Source organism: Tachyglossus aculeatus, chromosome 12 (genome assembly GCF_015852505.1).
Source record: "Tachyglossus aculeatus isolate mTacAcu1 chromosome 12, mTacAcu1.pri, whole genome shotgun sequence".
NCBI classification, from domain to species: Eukaryota; Metazoa; Chordata; class Mammalia; order Monotremata; family Tachyglossidae; genus Tachyglossus; species Tachyglossus aculeatus.
The window spans coordinates 33,639,507-33,656,079 of NC_052077.1; the positions used below are offsets into that span (position 1 = coordinate 33,639,507).

General features: G+C 42.7%; 1 protein-coding gene across 1 annotated transcript in view; it reads right to left on the minus strand.

The window, feature by feature from the left end:
• The window catches only part of SH3RF1 (SH3 domain containing ring finger 1), a 72,261-nt gene extending 59,268 nt beyond the window's left edge, over positions 1 to 12,993 (minus strand). Inside the window, exons 1-2 of the mRNA XM_038755265.1 lie at positions 12,723 to 12,993; positions 10,495 to 10,590 (exon numbers count right to left, since the gene is read on the minus strand). Of these exons, the coding sequence (XP_038611193.1) occupies positions 10,495 to 10,539 (45 nt within the window). The 5' untranslated portion in view covers positions 10,540 to 10,590; positions 12,723 to 12,993. The remainder of the gene's footprint in view (positions 1 to 10,494; positions 10,591 to 12,722) is intronic.
• Positions 12,994 to 16,573: the final 3,580 nt, after the last annotated feature.

The following is a 16,573-nucleotide window of genomic DNA, read 5'->3' on the forward strand; positions in this document are numbered from 1 at the left end:
AGAGAGAGAGAGAGGCCAGGGACGGAAAGCCTGAGTTTTACGTAAAATTTATTCCGCGAGACAAACTGAATTATTTGTTTAGGCGCAATGGACTGAACTTTTCGGGAGGAATGTAGTCAATTAGTAATACTAGAGCTTCCCTAACAGGAGGAACAAAATCATACGTTACTCGCACGTGGGTGAGGCGGATAGCTCTCACCCATGTGCACTTCCCACATGGGCGAAATCCACTTACTTCCCCACATGGGAGGAATCCATTACATTACCCACGCACGTGGTGGGCAGCTAGCTCTTACCATGTGCTCTCCCTACATGGGAGGAATCCACTTATGTTCCCCATCCGCAGCGGGGCACCTGGGTCCCACCCACGAACGTTGGGCAAGACACTCACCCGTCCCACGGCCCTTTCCTCAGTGTGTTGGTTCTGGTTGCAGAGCAGGCATCTGGCCTTCTGGGCAGAGAAAAACAAGTGGGCCGCTGCTGCTGCGTGTCTTGGTGTTCTGCCCCAAGAAGGTCAGAGGCGACAGGTATTTATCACCTGTGCTCCTAGGCCATTCCAGCCTCGGGCCCCAGTTTATCCAATCTCTGCCCGCCCCCCTCCTCCATACCTAATTTAATTGACACAGGGGCGAGGGACACCTCCTGTATTCCCAGCTTGGGCTGTCAATCAAGCAGTTTTGGTTGCGGGGGCGTTATCCCACCCTCACTTCCGAGTTCCGCCTGCTGGCTCAGGTGGCCACAAGATCATCATCAATCATCAATCATATTTATTGAGCGCTTACTGTGTGCAGAGCACTGTACTAAGCACTTGGGAAGTACAAGTTGGCAACATATAGAGACAGTCCCTACCCAACAGTGGGCTCACAGTCTAAAAGACAGCATTTGAACCTTGAGATGGCCGGTACCCCAGGGTCACTTTGGGACAAAGTAGGAGTAGGACAGGATGATAGCACGTTATTTTTCCTAAGTGAAGCGTTTTCTCTCTCTCTCTCTCTCCCCCACAGAGTGAACACAAATGTTTCTGTCCTGCTTGCTCAACTCTCCTTTATGATGGAGCCATAAACAGAGATGAGTTCTCATCATACTCTGAGAACCCCACGTTCTCCTCATCCCCCCACTGTTCCCCTGAAAATGTATCCTGGTGAACTTTTCCAGAATTTCATTTCCTTGCAGGACCACTGATAATCAGAACACTCCTCCGCTTTCCCTTCACCACAGTTTAGACTTTTCCTCTCCCACTGAGGGAGAGCAGGAGGGAGCAGCTTCTAAGACACTCTGCATTCTTTAAAGCTTTTCAGTACCATGATGTGATGAGCCTTTGACAGTGGCATCACCTAAGGAAAGAAGTTCCTGTTGACAAGAGTATCTTAACCTTCAGCAACAACGGGGAAACAAGCGCTTGGCAGCTTAATGGAATTTTGATAAAGTTCATTTATGCATGTTTGCCTGAGCACAGTAGTAGCCCTTCCAGTGACATTTAACGAACAAATGCCCTTTGGTCCAGGAGCTTATTTGTCAATGCTTGATAGACTCACTCCCCAGGGAATCTACCTTGGGTGCATTTGATGGACGACGTTTTATAGGAGTCCTGGGCAGGGGCAAAGGTGCAAACCAGGGCGCTGAGTTTGACGTAAAGAAAAGCAGCAGTTACTTACATGATGTACTGATCTTTGGGGAATGAAAGCCTCACCTGACAAAACTGAGAAAATCCTTAAGAGTTTGGGTCACGAGAACCAAACAGGCATGGATACAATAAGCACACAATGTACACAACATACAACAGAAAACACAGACTGGACCTCGGGGCAATGTTAAGCCTTCTCTACATTGGCAAGTCTTAACTCCCTATTTAACCACTGGGCTTCATCAACTGGATTATTTAGCCACGCTTGGGAATTAGGTAACTAGGCTTTTGTTCTTGGGTGACCCTGAATAAAAACCAATGCTGGGACTTCATAATATAATAATAATAATGGCATTTATTAAGCACATACTATGTGCAAAGTACTGTTCTAAGCGCTGGGTAGGTTACAAGGTGATCAATTTGTCCCACGGGGGGCTCACAGTCTTCATCCCCATTTTACAGATGAGAGAACTGAGGCCCAGGGAAGTTAAGTGACTTGCCCAAAGTCACACAGCTGACAAGTGGCGGAGCCAGGATCTGAACCCATGACCTCTGACTCCAAAGCCCGTGCTCTTTCCACTGAGCCATGCTGCTTCTTCATGTGTTTATTTGACTGGTCTAAAATAGGAATTAATTTTTGGCATTAACCTTTATGCCAATCTGTTTTGTTTGTTAGAACAGAAATCAAAATCCAATAAAACTAGAGTAGTAATTAACCCCAGAATGCCTTTGCTAATCGAAACACCCTGTAAATATAATATGGCTGGCTAAATGACGAAACAGTGTACTACCTTCATATTAAATCTATGTAACGGGATAGCTTCTTAGGTTTAAATGACAGAATGTTTCTGCTATTTTGTTGCTAGGCCTGGAAACACATGTGCCAAACAGGTTATTTTTCTTTCCGTAACCCAGTTGGGTAACTTGTTGGGAAATACTAGTAAATTAATTTGAAATGTGCTACATATGGTCCTCTGAGTAAACGACATTAAAATGAGATGGACAAGAGAGCAAATCAGTATTCCATACTTCTGGATTAATTGATTGATTGGTTCTGGGATATTCAGGAAAAAAAACGGTGGAAGGGGAATGGTGATAACAAGCCTGGTAACAGCATTGTGTTAAATTCAGAGTATAGTCTTCTGTTTCTGTCACACACACACACACCTCCCTCCTTCCCCCTTTCCCCTCTCCCTACACTCCATTCTGATTCTGTAAACACATCAAGATTCTGTGGCTGAGAACCAACATTCCTCTGCTTTGAACAATAGCTGCTGGAGGGCAAGGACTCTATCTTACAGTTACTAGTAATGGTATTTATTAAGCATAATTCTGGGGTAAAGACAAAACTAAAAGATGAGGCATCTCTCTATCGCCCAAAGGGCTCAAAATCTAAACGGGAGCTGGAAGATAGGTAGAACAATAACAATGAAGTGCAAAACAATAAATTACCAATTCAACAATCAACAACAAAAACACTCCTTAAACTCAAGTAGCTAAAAAATGGTTCTTGGAGAGGATAATTCACAGGCTCTCCTCATCTCCAGGAAACAGCCTTATTTTTCTGATTGTTCCCCAAGCTCCTTGCACATTGCTCTGTTGCACACAGGAAGGCACTTAATCAATACTGTTGATGTTAATGGTTCCACCATGGTGGTTTACTGACACACAACTATGACATAAGTGTGTGTGTGCGTGCGCATTTGTGTGAATGCTCGCACCTGCAAGAGAGGCCAAGGGAGTATTTATGGATGTTTTTGTGTTTCTAAATGCTGATACTTGAAAGCTATGAGAGCCAGAAAACGTGGATTTGTTTAGGTTTGTTTTTATTTTAAAATTTGGTGAATATTTTTATGTTTACTTTTCAAGGAGCTATAAAACTGATCCACTTCCCAGTTCTTGTGGGGCAAAAGGCACAAGATGTCAAAAGATGTCTTTAATCAATTTAGTTGTCTCGTTCCGCCAGCCAAATGGCCAGGGTTTATAGTTCCACAGACTGCTAGTTCGGTATTGTTTGGGGTGTAGAGTGTGGAGCTGCAATGCAGATCCACTTTTAACTCTCCTATCTTGGAAGAAAACACTTTGGATCAAGTACAATCTCGGACTACACATTCCAGGCTGCAAAATACGTTTAGCATAATGGCAATGACAGTTCATCTCCCCAAAGGCTGAGGCTTGAAAATTAGGTAACGGGGCTTTGGTTCGTGGGTGACCCTGAATAAAAATCGATGCCGGGACTTCATTTATAATACAGGAATCGCCCACTGAGTTGGAGCAATTAGAAAGATGGAAGGGATTACCCAGAAGCCTACAAAAACTCTGACTAAAACCTCCCCTCAGGTAGCGGTTCTTCTTAACTGTGTTTGTTTATCTTCTAAAACCATGACCGTCTGAAAGACTGGCCTCTAGGGATACTGAGGGAAGATCATGGAGCTTGCCACACTCTGGGGACCCATTGCAAGACTCCCCTCCTCCAAGCAGAAACTGCCTGTGCTGTACTTCAGGCATGATCTTGCTGATCCTTAACATTTCTTAAATGGCAGATACGCTCAGGAAGCCCCTCAGGAAAACAGGAGAAAAAGGGAAAGAAGGGGAAGACTCATTCCAACTGCTTACTGGTGAAAAATGCAGCCTGACTGAGCGACACTTCCTGCTACCCCACAAGCCATTCAACTGGGCAGAGATTCAATCAATCGTTAGTATTCATTCAGTGTCCACTGAGTGTGAAGCCCTGTGCTAAGCACTTGGGAGAGTACAGTTATATTTACAAGACAGGACCCCTGCCTTCAAGGAGTTCATAATCTAACAGGGGGAACAGACGTTAAATAATTTGCAGATAGGAAAAGGAGAGAATGGAAATTTGGGTAGGTGAATTTCTCTAATCAATCAATCAAGCGTATTTATTGAGACCTCTAGACTTTTTAAGCTTTTTATGGATAAGGAACGTGTCTGCTAATTCTGCTGCACTATACTCTCCCAAGAGTTTAATAGAGTGCTCTGCACGTAGTAAGTGCTCAATAAATACCATTGAGTGATTGATTGATTACCATGTGCAGAGCACTGTACTAATCGCCTGGAGAGTACAATATTTATATGCATCTGCCTGTGACTAGTTCAAAAGAATATGTTGAGAAAGAGATTGCTAGGAGTTGCTTAGGCTTTTATTAAGTGAGGCTCCCCTCAATGCTTTTCAAATTTTCTCCCTCGTGGGGCATATTCCTCAAAAGGTTTCAGCTCTAGAACAAGAATAAGAGCCGAGAGACCAGCAAACTTAACTCCCACACAGCCAATTCATGCTCGGTAAATGAGTTTTCTGCTGCTGACATGTTCTGACTCCCTCCTCCACAGCCAGAACATGTGGGAATCTTTTGAGAAGAGTCCATCTACACAATATCCTCATTAGCCCCTGCAAGGCTGAGCCACATTTTTCTAATTTTATTCATTTGGTTTTTTACGATACTTGTTAAGCACTTACTATGTGCCGAGTACACACATTGCCTTTTATTATGTTGCCAACTTGTACTTCCCAAGCGCTTAGTACAGTGGTCTGCACACAGTAAGCCCTCAATAAATACGATTGATGATGATGAGTACTGCTCTAAGTATTGGGGAAGGTACAAATTAATCAGGTCGGACCTACTCCCTGTCCCACATTGGGATCGGTCTAAATACGGGAGAGAATAGGTATTTAATTTCCATTTCACAGATGAGGCAACTGAGGCACAGAGAAGTTGAGTGATTTGCCCAAGGATACACAACAGGCAATTGGCAGAGCCAGGATTGGCACCCCTCTAGACTCTACGCTCCTTGAAGGCCAGGGAAGTGTCTGCCAACTCTGTTATATTGTACTCTCCCTAGCCCTTAGTACAACAATCTACACACAGCAAGTGCTCAATAAATATGACTGATTGTCTGAGGTCCTCTGACTTCTAGGCCTGTGGTCTTTCCACTAGACTATTCTAGTTCTCTAGACCACGCTGGTGCTTTAGTGATTCCAAAATTCTTGCTTCATATCAGGACCCCAAGCTGGTCAAATCAGCTTAACTATGTAGATAATCCGGTCCTATTTCCTCCCATACTCCCTAATTGCAGAAAAATGGATCTTTTGGGCAAAAGCAGAAAGATTTTGCCTGGAATGATCAACAGATTTTATCATCCTCCGCTCCTCTGCCATTAACCACCTCACTGTACCTCGTTCTCACCTGTCCCGCCATCAACCCCTGACCCATGTCCTTTCCCTGGCCTGGAATACCCTCCCTCCACAAATCCGCCGAGCTAACTCTCTTCCTCCCTTCAAAGCCCTACTGAGAGCTCACCTCCTCCAGGAGGCCTTCCCACACTGAGCCCCCTTTTTCCTCCCCTCCTCCCCATTCCCCCCTTACTAGTCTATTTATTTTGTTAATGATGTGCATATAGCTATAATCCTATTTGTTCTGACAATTTTGACACCTGTCTACATGCTTTGTTTTGTTGTCTGTCTCCCCTTTCTAGACTTCTAGCCGTTGTTGGGTAGGGACCGTCTCTATATGTTGCCGACTTGTACTTCCCAAGCGCTTAGTACAGTGCTCTGCACACAGTAAGCGCTCAATAAATATGATTGAATGAATGAATGAATCACCTCCACTGTACTTTGACGGGATGGGTCTGGCTTTGGAGACGTCTTCTCTTCCCATTCACAGAGATTAAAGTCTACCTCTAGGTGAATTCATGCCATTCCCTCTGAGATTAGCACACCATGGGAAAGGAGGCAAGCACTTAGTACAGTGCTCTGCACACAGTAAGCGCTCAATAAATACGATTGATTGACTGAGGCAGACAAGGAGGGTGTTGTTCACTGTGAGCAGGGAATGTGTCTGTTATATTGCTATACTGTTCTCTCCCAAGCTCTTAGTACAGTGCTCTGTGCACAGTAAGCGCTCAATAAACATGACGGACTGATAATGATTGACTGACTACTGTTTTAGAGCCCTGCTACTGTTGCTTCTAACAGTCTCGTTTATTGACCTCCAGAAAAAGTCTAAGATATCTCTTGTCTTTATTGTCTTCACTGAAGGGGACGGGAAACAGGGGAGTTCCTGGATAAATAAAAACCGAGCCTGCTTTATTTATAACGTGCTGTGTTTTGCCTTTTATTGCAAACACCCTCCTTTTAGCATAGTGAGGTTGGGAAGTAAATATAAAACTTTAAGACAGTTAAAGGAAGTTTTAGATGATCCTTTGAAATGTGTTTTTCTATGAAGAACATGTGAATCTCCCTCTTCTAAGGAACACAAACAAAAACCTAAGTGCCTCCAGTAGGGCTGAAAATACCTAACAACAATGGCAAGTGAAGGCAGGTTTTAATCAGAAGTCTGATGTTACCTTTGCTTTTTAGTGTGACTGTTAAATGCTTGGAATTTTCCACAATCTATAATTAGAACACACAAATGATGTACAGAAATCAAGCCCAAGAGGTACAAGATTTTTTGGTTGTTTTTTTCAAAGGAGAGAAAGTTATTTAAGAAAACTGAAACCCCTAAAGGGCTTGGGCACAACGCAGGACTTGTACTTATTTTGCATTACTTTTCCATGGGCGTAGGCAAGATGATTTGTTATGAAAACTTGGTTCTCTCACTGTCAAAGCTGGAAAATTGGTGGTTACAAGGATACAAATTATGCATTTAATTTTCAGAATTCTGCCAAACAAATGTTTCAGATTTTTAAAAAAAGAGACAGAAACAACTAAAGGTCATTTTTCAGGGAATTGTCCTGCAAGTTTCGTTATTTTGAACTTCTCTCTGAACACTGCTATTCAAAATCCTAAATCCATCGTCCTTCATCAATGGTATTTACTGAGTGCGTACTGTGTGCAGAGCTGAAATGAAAGCTGAAAGCAGGTATCAAAATTTTAAAATTAATTTGAAATTTTCATTGAAAATGCCTCCGCCCAACTACTGAAACTCGGGTTCTAATCCAGGCTCCGCCACTTGTCTGCTGTGTGATCTTGGGCAAGCCACTGAACTGCTCTGTGCCTCAGTTATCTCATCTGTAAAATGGGGACTAAGATTGTGAGCCTCACGTGGGACAACCTGATCACCTTGTATCTACCCAAGCACTTAGAATAGTGCTTCACACATATATTATTATTATTATTCTCTAGTGAGTCCGTGACAGGTCAACTGTAGAGCTTGGAAAAAGACTGGTTGTTAACACGCTCACTGTGGGTGGAGTTGTTGTTTAACTTGACTTTTTCACTAGGATTTTTTTGTTTGTGCGGGAATCAAAATGGTGGGCTCTCCAGAACCTAGTTAGAAAAAAACAAATACGGGATAGATTAAGGATGAAACGAGTTGCTCAGATTAAGTCCACTGGAGTTTTCTGCCCACCAACCTTGCACGTAACTGCTTGTGCACATTCAAAAGTGTTCACAAAAATGGATGGAAAAGGGCAAATTTGTCAGGTTTAACTAAACTTAAAATTGAGGAATGGTAATTCAAGGAAGAAAGAAAATTAGCCAAAAGCATACAAAAATCTGAGCCTTGCAGTTAATTTGCTTTTCCCTCCAAAAAATTTTGGAAAGGGGAAAAAAAACCACACTAACCACCCAAAGAAACCCACAGTGGAAAAAGGCAGCCGGACTTAGTTTTATAAATGAGTTTTATAAGAGCACAAGCCTGGGAGTCAAAGGACCTGGGTTGTAATCCTGTTTCCACCATTTGTCTGCTGTGTGTCCTTGGGCAAGTCACTTGACTTCTCTGTGCTTCAGTTACCTCATCTGTAAAATGAAGATTAAATCCCCCACCCTCCTCCTACTTAGACTGTGAGTCCCATTTGGGACAGGGACAGTGTGTCCAACCTGATTATCCTGTATCTAACCCAATGCTTAGTACAGTGACTGGCACAGAATAAGTGCTTAACAAATAGCATTAGAAAAAAAGATTCCATTACAGAATCTGGCTTGGTTGGGGATGGTTTCTAATAATGATTAAATCTGTGAATCAAGTATTACTGAGGATTGGTCTGCTTTCAATTTAGGGTCAATGGTCTTTATGTTAAAAAAATGAGATTGGAAATAATTTCATCTACTTTGTCTATGAAGATATCAAACAAAATGGAATACTTTCCTTTTAAGATTGCCATTCAATCAATCCATTGTATTTATTGAGTGCTTACTACCTGCAGAGCACTGTATTATTCATTCAATCGAATTTATTGAGCACTTACTGTGTGCAGAGCACTGTACTAAGTGCTTGGGAAGTACAAAACAGCAACATATAGAGACAAATAGCAGACAAGGTCCCTGCCCATAATAAACTTATAGTATGGAGAACCAGCTTACATTCAACAAAGGAAAAGAACTGAACAGCCTTTGGGGATGTGAATTAGAGCCAATTATAACTCGAATGCCCTGCACTTGTATTTTAACAAGTAGTAAAGAACACATTTTCCCTCCTGACAAAACACAGTTTTGATTCTCTATCATGTCTAAAGTTGGACACCAACCACTTCCTAGATCTTTGTGGAGTTATCTTTCAGACAGAAAGATCCAAACAGAAAACAGCTGTCTAAACCAATCTTCATTCAAAAAATTCCACGGTCATATAAAACTTCTCTGGTCTCTTCTCTCCCCTGCCCCAGAGGTCTGTTGTTTATACTACATAACCGAATACAAATAAAAACATCTCTTCGTTCCTCAGAGGTCAGATTTCAAAGCAGCTAGGCAGTAGCTTTGGAGAGGTTCCATAATAAAACAAGAGTGTCACCAAACGCTAAAGTTCAACAATTAACTCAGGCTGGGAGCCCAAAAGGAGGATGGCACATTGGTAAATTCTAGAATCTTTAATATGTGATGACAACTCCAAAGATACTGTTCTCAATCAATCAATCAATAGTCTTGTTTAAGGCGGGCGGAATATTGTACAACTGCTTCAAAGTGATATTGATAGGCAGGAAAAAGAGCATGAAAAGGTCTTGGTGGTGACAGACCCTTCTAGACTGTAAGCTCCTAGTGGGCAGGAAACGTGAGTACCAAGTGAGCCCGCTGTTGGGTAGGGACCGTCTCTATATGTTGCCAACCTGTACTTCCCAAGCGCTTAGTACATTGCTCTGCACACAGTAAGCGCTCAAGAAATACGATTGAATGAATGAATGAACTCTGTTGTACTGCCCTCTCTCAAGCATTTGAGTGTTCTGCATTGAGTAAGTACTCAGTAAATACCTCTGATTAATTGATGGGAGGGTGATGAAAGATGTTTGGAACACAATAAGCGCTTAATAAATGCCCCAGTTGTGATTACTGTTATTATTACTGGGCCCTCAAACTCCTTTGGAAGCAACTAGAACCCCTGGGGAGGATGGGAAGTACAAAGAGAGACAAAGGAAAGGAATACCCACTAGCCCTTCCCAAAAAAGGGCACAGGTTTTGGAGTCAGTGGTCATGGGTTCAAATCCCGGCTCCGCCAACTGACAACTGTGTGACTTTGGGCAAGTCACTTAACTTCTTTGTGCCTCAGTTACCTCATCTGTAAAATAGGGATTGACTGTGAACCCCCCGGGGGACAACCTGATCACCTTGTATCCTCCCCAGTGCTTAGAATAGTGCTTTGCACATAGTAAGCGCTTAACAAATGCCATCATTATTATTATTATTAAAAAAAACTCCCAGATTTAGGATTCTCTGCTACTAGAAAGAAGCAATAAAGAGCTTGAGAAACTGCACCAGGAAGGGCTGCTTCACTGTGCAACCAGGGGTGACTCAGGATTGCTCACCACACCTGTGTTTGAACTTGTGAAACGAAAGAACGACGATAAGGTCCTGACCCCTGGGCCACCAAGGCAAAGTGCCGAAAAGCACATCTCCTGGGTCCCCCGGCCTCTACGGCTTTACGCACCTCCACGTATGAGATGGGGAATATCCCTATTTTGTCTGCCAGCATCCCTTCGGCCCAGTTTTCATCCACTCGGCGGATCACGGTCAGAACATCATCCTGTAGAAATACAAAATGGTTACAATCACTCAAAGCTGAAAAAAATCTTCATTTAATTTCCCCTCGCCAACTGCGGACTCCGGTCCAAAGAACTTGGGAACAGACATTCTTTGACAGGCGCCAACAGCTTGCTGCATCCCCAGATTAAATAGCTCATTCATTTTGAAGATTTCCCGACAAGGAATTCACCTTCTGATCACCTGGGGTTTTCCTGAGTGAGGGACCTGGTAGCCTTTAAATACTTGGACCAGAATCTTGGTTTCTGATTAAATTTCCTACTCCTTGCACTTTTTAATCACCACTAAAACCCAACCCCAACTCACTGCTCTACTTTGCAGATGAGTAAAATGGTCAACTTAAAATGCACAGCCATTATTGACTCAACAGATATGCTTCCGGAGTGTTCACGCTTCTAAGCACAGTAGGAAACATAATTAAATGGAAGGAATTTACTGTTGGCTCCTTCAACTTGCTGTAACTCTGTCCTTCTAATGTGCCCCTGAGTAAATCATGCTTACAATTTAGCTTCAGAATTTGCTAAAAGGTCTAAATTGACACAGTGCCTCCAAAAAAGGTTCCTTTTCTGATCACGTACATTTTCTACACACAAAATTTCAAGTTCAATTATTGTTGTTTTTTAACAGGATCATTAGGAATGATGTATTTTACTAGGGCCACAATGAGGATCGGAAAGGCTGTTCCATGGATAGGACTGCTTCTGGTAAAGGACAAGATTTACTTATTAAAATGAGGCAGTGGTGGCCTAGTGGAAAGAACATGGGTTTGGGAGTCAGGAGACCTAAATTCTGTTTTCAGCTCTGCCTCTTGCCTGCCGTGTGACCTTGGGCAAGTCATATATCTTCTTTGTGCCTCAGTTTCACCATCTATAAAACAGGAATTCAATAGTAATTCTCCCTTCCCCTTAGATTGTGAGCCCTGTGTGGGACAGGGACTGTGTCTCCTCTGACTGCATTACGTCTACCCTAGAATGTAAGTGCAGTGCTCAGCTCACTGGAGGAACTTAACAAATGCCATGACTGTTATTCCTATCATTATAATTAATATGTGAAATGTTTCCACAAGCCATACTGTCTCACCAGTTCATTAACATTGTGACCCCATCAGGAACCTGTAACCCACACGGCCTACTGGGTTGTGGGGATGCAAGAATCTCTTCTAACCCCACTTCCAACATCCATTTCCAGTTGTCCCTGGATCCTGGAATCTTTTTTTAGTTCCATACCGGGCAGTAGAAGGGGATCGTGAATATTCATTCCAAGGCTTTCCTGGCACCATTTTAGAACAGGTTCAGCCCGAGAAGCTGCTAAGGGCAGAGGGAGAATTTGCATCTCCATTGCCGACAGATGGTAGGAGGAACCCTCAACCCCCAGAGGTGAACTGAGAGTGTGAAAAGTGACACCCTGCTATGCTTCCAGTTCTGTTACACTACAAACTGTGGTATGTGCTCATGCATTCACTCAATGGTATTTATTGAGTGCTTACTGAGTGCAGGGCACTGTACTAAGCATTACTGTATGCCAAATTCTGTACTAAGTACTAAAGTTATTTAATGATAGGTTAACATAGTCCCTTCCCTCCCCCAGGCTCACAATCTAAGGGGAAAGACATGACAGATATTTAATCCCCATTTTACAGATGAGGAAACTGAGGGCCAGAAAAGTTAAGTGACTTCCCCAAGGTCACACAGCAGGCAAGTGGCAGAGTAATAATAATAATAATAATAATAATGGTATTTTTTAAGCGCTTACTATGTGCCAAGCACTGTTCTAAGCACTGGGGGGGATACAAGGTAATCAGGTTGTCCCTCATGGGGCTCACAGTCTTAATCCCCACTTTACTGATGAGGTAACTGAGGCACAGAGAAGTTAAGTGACTGGCCCAAAGTCACACAGCTGACAAGTGGTGGAGCCGGCATTAGAACCCATGACTTTGGACTTCTGAGCCCATGCTCTTTCAACTGAGCCACACTGCTTCATCCTCTGACTTTCAGGCCTGTGACCTTCCATGCTATATTCCCTCCCTCCCACCCAGCACCTCCCCAGGCCCACCCCAGCCTGAAGAAAAATTAAGAAGAAACAACCCACCCACTCTCATATCCAATCGAACTTTACCTTTGCAAATGGCAGGCAGTCTTTGTCCGCTTCTTTGTCTTTCACTTCAAAGTCATAAAGTGCTTTGCACTGAGGAGGGGGCTGAGGTAAAGGTTTAATAATCTGAACGAAGTTGGTGGGGAAAAAACCGTGAATCCCATTGACTTCTCCGTGGTACCAATTCTCATCCACTTGTCGCCGTAAAATAATGATGTCACCCTTGCTGAATTTCAGGTCACCTGGTTCTTTCCCCTCATAGTTGTATAATGCTTTGGCACATGGTAACTGAGGCACACCCTTTAAAAAAGAAAAAAAAAAAGAAGATGATTTTTGGAAATGAGGCACAAAACACAGGAAGGCTTCTTAAAATACATAACAGCTGCTCAGTAAAAAAATAATGTCGAATTGGTTCTATCCTTTTTCTTTGGAGTTAGGACTTTATGTAAATTTTCAAACATACACTTTTGTATCTTTTATCCCAGGCAACAAGTGATATAGCGACACATAAAACACACACACAAATGCGCGCCTGTGCGCTCACCTCTTTACAGCTCTTAATTCAGTGCCTAGCACATAGTAGGCGCTTACAAATACCACAATTATTATTATTTACACACTTACCTTCCCTGAAGTGGCATATATGTCTAAGACAGTTTAAACCACTGATGCTTTTTCATACTGGAAAACTCTGTACTCATCCCTTGGGACAATTTAATCACAAAGGGACTCCATTTTATAAGGTACAAAAATAAACAAAAGGAATCTCGATGAGGCGTGGGGAGGGAGTGGGGGAGCTCAGACACTGACCATCTCCCACAACCCCTGATGACTGAAATAGTCTTTCCCAATCAATCAATCAATCAATCGTACTTATTGAGCGCTTACTATGTGCAGAGCACTGTACTAAGCACTTGGGAAGTACAAATTGGCAACACATAGAGACAGTCCCTACCCAACAGTGGGCTCACAGTCTAAAAGGGGGACACACAGAACAGAACCAAACATACCAACAAAATAAAATAAATAGGATAGAAATGTACAAGTGAAATAAATAAATAAATAAATAAATAAATAAATAGAGTAATAAATATGTACAACCATATATACATATATACAGGTGCTGTGGGGAAGGGAAGGAGGTAAGATGGGGGGATCCGGAGGAGCAGGAGACAGGCCAAGGAAGCCCAGAATGCTGAACTCCAAAGACTTCCCAATAAAGCCAGGTGCTGGCTCTCCCAGCTGACATCTCTGAGGGGATAGCTCTTCTCTACAAGAGCAGAAGGCAGGAAAAAGCCCCTGCATTTAAACCCCTGGGAGGGTAGAAGGATGTCACACCTCTGGTGGCCCCATTTAAGGAGCCAAACCATCTCCCCTTCAAGCAGTGACAAACTGGTGCAAATTTGAACCTTTGAAAGACTGAACTTCACTTGTTGCCTTACAGCACTTGCTGGTAAAATAATAATGATGATAACAATGATAATAATAATAATAATAGTATTTGTTAAGCACTTACTATGTGCCAGTCATTGTACTAAGCGCTGGGGTAGACACAAGCTAATTGGGTTGGGCACAGTCCCTGTCCCACATAGGGTTCACAGTCTTAATCCCCATTTTACAGATGAGGGAACCGAAGCACAGAGAAGTGAAGTGACTTGCTCAAGGTCACAGAGCAGACAAGTGGCAGAGCCAGGATTAGAAACCCAGAGCTTAGAATAATGCTTGACACATAGTAAATGCTTAACAAATATCATCATTATTATTATTATGAGTGAGGCAGCATGGAGGGAGTGTTTTGGGTGAGAGTTTAAGGTTTCCTCCTCCCCCTCCTCCTCCTCCTCATCAACAGTATTTACTGAGCACTTACTATGTGCAGACCATTCAGTCAGTCAGTTAATTGTATTTATTTATGTATTTGTTGAGCTCAGTGGTGGGCTTCATACCCTGAATGTGCTTATTAAACCTTTAGGATTGAGCCTGCCACGCTGAACACGTATCTGCCTCCCTAAGCCCGCTTCCAAGAAGCCAAATCCAGGGTAGTCCAAATAAAGAAGCCCCTTCTGATAAGTTTTAGAAAGGTGGTTCATTAACATGCTGAAGCAGTGAGCAAGAATTAAGACTTCCAGAGAGCCATTTAAACAAGTCTAGACGGTGAGGCTATCCGGCACTTGGCGTTCATTCGCTCTACGAGTGAAATATAGTCAGGATGAGCGTCTCTTTCGGCAGCTGTCAACTGGCCTACCCAAGACGTTTCTGTACCTTGTTCCATTCTATACAGAACCACATCTCCTTCCCATCAATTTCCCAAAGGATGAAATGGGGCAGAACCCACCTGGGAGAGCTTTGGATGAAAACCAAAATCTTGCCCGGAACCATTCTGAATTAATTATTCCTCATAATCAAAGAGCAGTCATTTTTTTTTTTTAATTCTTTTGATTCCCTCCAGATCTCACTAAGGAGAATTTGAAAATACAACCTCAGTTGTGTGTCGGCGATCCTACAAGGGCTTCAAACCGAAATAAATGGCCAGCCCCTTCAGAGAACTAACTAAATGTATGTATTTTCCAATTAAAAGCAGGCCAAGAAAAACACATGTTTTTTTCTGTCTGTTTTTGGCTCCACAGTGTGCCCCAGCCCTCAGTAGCGAGAGGAAACAATCACTACAAACCACGCTGTGACCCGTCCAGCACAGAAGCCAGGCACTCTTCATAATCGTTTGTTTCTAGGCCCAGCTGGATATTTTTTTTTCCCCCTTGGCTGGCTTCACAAAAGTTACCCCTTTGACACGCATTCACTCTATCACAACGGAGTGAATCGGTTCCTGTGAAAATACCATAATGCTCTGCATTTTTAAGATGTTTGCATTTCCACTACCAGGATTTATTTTCGATAATTTGACCGTTTACTGCTTAAAGAGAAGAAGGCACAAAATCACTGACAGACACAGTTTGCTTTGGATGACTCTTCAGACATGGATATAGTTTGGATATGACAAGATTAATTTAGCAAACACAGGAGACCTGATTTGATTCATTTTGAATTCCCTTGCCAATCTAGTAACCGGCCATTGAATCTACCTTGATGATCCCCTCTCAGCACTGCAATTAATTCTGAATTTGTCTGTTCTGTCCCAAAATAGGCCTCTCAAATACATACCCACAAGACCCTTGTTGAGCAGATTGTTCCAGAATAGACATCTTTGAAATGCTGAGCACTGTGGCATTTTCACAGGAACTGATTCTCTGAGTCGTGATAGGGTGAATGTCTGTCAAAGGAGTATCTGAAGGGATCGGCAGAGTCCTAAAGCACCATAATTTAGTTCTTCAGTGATAAATGAAGCACCCTCTTTCCTCTCCCCCTCCTCCCCCTCCCCATCCTCCCCGCCTTACCTCCTTCCCCTCCCCACAGCACCTGTATATATGTTTGTACGTATTTATTACTCTATATTTATTTTACTTGTACATATTTACTATTCTATTTATTTTGTTAATATGTTTTGTTTTGTTGTCTGTCTCCCCATTATAGACTGTGAGCCCGCTGTTGGGTAGGGACCATCTCTATATGTTGCCAACTTGTACTTCCCAAGTGTTTAGTACAGTGCTCTGCACATAGTAAGCGCTCAATAAATATGATTGAATGAATGAATGAAATGAGTGTGATATCTGAAGGTTAATGCACAATCCGGCCACACATCACAGTCAGGCACTGGTGGTCCTATTCAGTACTAGCTCTTTTCCTAATCCCACTCCATGATGTTTCCTAAAATGCATCAAGCACTCTCCTTAAAGTGCATAATAATAATGATGGCATTTATTAAGCACTTACTATGTGCAAAGCACTGTTCTAAGCATCAGGGAGGTTATAAGGTGATCAGG